Genomic DNA, 4328 nt, shown 5'->3' on the forward strand with positions numbered 1-4328 from the left:
CCCTGAAAATTCTTGGTCGTCATTCGTCATTGTGTCCGGCTTCCATTGCTCATCCTGCTTGTCTCCTCTGCTTACACAGGGCAGCAGTCGAGGAGAGGTCAAACAAAAACGCTGTTGCCGTCCTCGGGCGACTCCACCTCCATCTTACTTTGTCGCCGACTACAAAATTATTCAAGAAAGAAAGAAAGAAAAAAGTACAAGCCAAAACGGCGTACGATGCAGCTGCGTTCTTTTGAAAAGGCAAAATAGTCAAAATCATCCTTAAACTATTGAGCTCGGCTCAATTTCGTCCCTCAACTATTAAAATAGTCAATTTAGTCCCTGAACTATACAAATGAGTCCGTTTTTGTCCTTATGCTGAGTTGGCATGTCACGGTGGACTGTCTCATCAGCGACGAGTTAGCTTAGGGTTGCATCCCTTAGTGAAATATCCATTTTATCTCTAGACATATCTCTTAGTGAAATAACTATTTTACCTCTAGACATCTTGCAGCGAATTATAACCATGTGTCCATAAAGTTGGTGTTCATTTAAGTGACAAACCATGCCAATTTTTAATGCAAATGATACATGTGCCATGAACTGGGCACTTCAAACTACATGATACTCATCTGCCTAGAGGTAAAATGGATATTTCACTACTAGATGCAACCTTAAGTTGACTTGTTGCCGACGAGGCAGTCCACCATAGTGTGCCAACTCAGCATAAGGATGAAAACGGATCCATTTGTATAGTTTAGGAATTAAATTGGACTTTTTGATAGTTGAGGGACGAAATTAAGCCGAGCTCAATAGTTCAGGAACGATTTTGACTATTTTGCCTTTCGAAAACGTTGTCGCCACACCACCGGCTTCTGCCAACAAGTAGGCATCAGTGGCACATCACCCAACCGCCTGTCCTCACTGACTGTCCCCAATTATCCGGTGCCAATTCCGGCTCCAAATAACCTCCATTGCTCCCGATTCTCGAATCACCACGAGCCGCGTGCTCCGGGATGCTTCAATAAGCAGTGTGATCCCAGTGCGAGCTCCTCCGATCCCCGGCACAATTTGATGATGAAGCGGCTCGCGGCGCTGCTGGTCCTGATTGCGCTGCCGTACCCCGCGCGCGCCGTCCCCGGCGCCGGCGCTGGCGTCGTGGCCGCGCTGCTCACGCACGCCGACGCCGGCCGCGGCCTCGCGCGGCCCGAGCTGGTCCGGCGCATGGCGCACCGCGCCCGGGCGCGGCGGCGGCTGCTGCTGCTGTCCGAGCCCGAGCGCCCGGTGCGCGCGCGGGTGCGCGCCGGGCTCGGCGGCGGCATCGCGACGAACGAGTACCTGGTGCGCCTGGCCGTGGGCACGCCGCCGCGGCCCGTGGCGCTGACGCTCGACACGGGGAGCGACCTGGTGTGGACGCAGTGCGCGCCCTGCCGCGGCTGCTTCGACCAGGGCCTCCCGCTCCTGGACCCCGCGGCGTCGTCCACCTACGCCGCGCTCCCCTGCGGCGCGCCCCGGTGCCGCGCGCTCCCGTTCACGTCGTGCGGCGGCGGGCGCGGCTGGGGCAACCGGAGCTGCGTCTACGCCTACCACTACGGCGACAAGTCGCTCACCGTCGGCCAGCTCGCGACCGACCGCTTCACCTTCGGAGACGGCGGCGGCGGCAATGCCGGCAGCCTCTCCGCCCGGCGCTTGACCTTCGGGTGCGGCCACTTCAACAAGGGCGTGTTCCAGTCGAACGAGACCGGCATTGCCGGGTTCGGCCGGGGACGGTGGTCGCTGCCGTCGCAGCTCAACGTCACGAGCTTCTCCTACTGCTTCACCTCCATGTTCGAGTCCAAGAGCAGCCTCGTCACGCTCGGCGGCGCGCCGGCCGCGCTCTACAGCCACGCGCACGCCGGCGAGGTCTGGAGCACCCCGCTCCTCAGGAACCCCTCGCAGCCGTCGCTCTACTTCCTCTCGCTGGAGGCCATCTCGGTGGGCTCGACGTGCATCCCCGTGCCGGCGCCGCGGCGCCGGTCGACGATCATCGACTCCGGCGCGTCCATCACGACGCTCCCGGAGGACCTGTACGAGGCCGTGCGGGCGGCGTTCGCGGCGCAGGTCGGCCTCCCGCCCGGCGGCGTGGAGGGGGGCTCCGCGCTGGACCTCTGCTTCGCGCTGCCCGTGACGGCGCTCTGGCGCCGCCCTGCCGTGCCGCCGCTGACGCTGCACCTGGAGGGCGCCGACTGGGAGCTGCCGCGCGGCAACTACGTGTTCGAGGACCTCGGCGCGCGCGTGATGTGCGTCGTGCTGGACGCGGCGCCCGGGGAGCAGGCCGTCATCGGCAACTTCCAGCAGCAGAACACGCACGTCGTGTACGACCTCGAGAACGACCGGCTGTCCTTCGCGCCGGCTCGGTGCGACAGGCTCGTAGCCTCGCTGTAGCGTTCGTGTACATAGAAAAGGTAGATTTTTTTTTTAAACTACCGTTCTGATCAAATCTAGCAATGTAACGGTAGAAATTCGAAGCAATAGAGTAAATCTTGCTCCCAATTTGTGCCAGGCCTTCTTTGCAGATGACGAAATTCGAAGCAATAGCACTTCTCCATTTTTGGAAAATTTTTGATGACGAAATTGCATAGCAGGAGTAGCATCTTGTCAGCTGGTTCGCACTGGATATTTGCTCCGCGTTCAGTCTGTCATCCATACAGCTGAGCTGAGCAGACAGCTGCAGCAGCTCCTTATCTCATTTTCGACTGATAGGGACGCTCGGACTGGGAGCAGACGCTGTTCGCTTTCAGGGCATTGTCGGCAGGTGAACACGACACCAATGCGGCTTTTATATGTATACTATTATAAAAAATGGTCGGACGTCCATACCACTAAAAAAGTTAAGTTTAATGATACCTCTATATCATTATGTTTTTTTACATATATACCATTATGGATGGAAAGGATGGTAACGGAGCTATAAAAAATCCATAATGCCCTTGGATGCCCAAAATTTGATTTGCTCTCCATGCCAGAAATGTAATATACTTTGCAAAGTTTGAGTACACGGCCAAAATTATTTTACTGAAACAATTAATTTCTTTTTTTGGTGCTTATTAGAAAGGAGGAGACTTTGTTAGGAGTATGCATGATGAAACGTTCATGGTTTTATCATATTATAAATAGCTCCCAAACTTTGTTTGCTGCCAATGTGTTGGACGACAGTGGTAAAATTCACGAGAAACTTTCACCTGTCGAATTAACATCTGCCATACGAAATCTTCTACTTTACAAAACCTTTAGCTAATGAAAAAAAAACGGATAAGAGCATCACCAAGAGTTGCGGCGCCTACAGTATCGTCGTCATCCTTGACCTCGTCGGGCCGGTGGCGAGGTGCGGCGCCGCCGCAGAACCGCGCGGGAGATGGGGTCGGCGGGAGGCGCGGTGCGGGCGCGCGGCCATCCTCGAGCTTGTCTGCGTGGGAGATGGAGCCGGCGGGAAGGAGGCGGCGTGCTGGTTGGAGTCCGAGGTCGCCGGCGACGAGCCCCAGTTCTCGGACGTCGACGGCGTGGTGCCCCCCTAGCAGGCCCCCGACGCCGGACGTGCGGCGCCCCAGCGTGGGCCCCCGACGCTCCTCCACGCGCGGCCGGTAGGCAGGCCCAACGCACGCAGAGGCCGCGGCGCCGCGCAGACCCCGCGCAAGCGCGGCCCAACGCGCGGGCCACCCTGCGAAGAGGCGATTCCGGAGGGGAGGGGCGGGGCGACGCCCTGACCGGCGGCGGAGGCGTGGGATGGGGGCGGCGGCGGCCGGGGATGGGGCGGCGGCCTGGGAGTGGATGTGGTGCCCGTGAGATTGACTTGGGAGGATAAAGTTTGAGGCAAGGGTAAAATGATCATTTTACTAGGTCCGGCCCACATGTCAGAACCCGAGATCTGTTAACTTCTAATGGATGATGAATGAAATAGTACTGTCGTGGTGTGCAAACCCGCAGCCGGGTGGCGTAGTGCACCCGCCTATACCCAAAGGGTGAGTACTCGGGGGTTAGCTAGGATTAGCCCAATCTCGATGCAAGAACACGATGAACACAACAGGTTTAGAGTGGTTCGGGCCGCCGGAGCATAATACCATACGTCCACTGTGTGTTGTATTGCTTGCGTTCTCAAGAGGTTGAGAACGGGCTCGTTCGGAGTGAATCCGAGCTTGTGTTGTGAGAGTGTCCCGACTTTTTCCTGGCCTTAGCTGAGTCTGGATTGATCTCCTTCCTAATAAACCCAACGGTCTATTAGGGCCTTAATCCGCGCCCTGATAGGGGGCGCCCAACCCTTAATGGTTGGTGGGCACCCGCTGCACAGCGCTAAAATAAAAAGGGGGTGAGGG

At 57.2% G+C, this 4328-nt stretch overlaps 1 protein-coding gene across 1 annotated transcript; it reads left to right on the forward strand.

Annotated features, from left to right (window-relative positions):
* The first annotated feature begins 719 nt into the window (after positions 1 to 719).
* On the forward strand, positions 720 to 2867 carry LOC120704617 (aspartic proteinase nepenthesin-1-like). The gene is made up of 2 exons (XM_039989079.1): positions 720 to 2423; positions 2522 to 2867. The coding sequence occupies exon 1, from the start codon at positions 1054 to 1056 to the stop codon at positions 2401 to 2403; it is 1350 nt and encodes a 449-aa protein (XP_039845013.1). The 5' UTR covers positions 720 to 1053; the 3' UTR covers positions 2404 to 2423; positions 2522 to 2867.
* The last annotated feature ends 1461 nt before the right edge of the window (positions 2868 to 4328 follow it).

Source organism: Panicum virgatum, chromosome 4K (genome assembly GCF_016808335.1).
Source record: "Panicum virgatum strain AP13 chromosome 4K, P.virgatum_v5, whole genome shotgun sequence".
In the NCBI taxonomy this organism is placed as follows: domain Eukaryota; kingdom Viridiplantae; phylum Streptophyta; class Magnoliopsida; order Poales; family Poaceae; genus Panicum; species Panicum virgatum.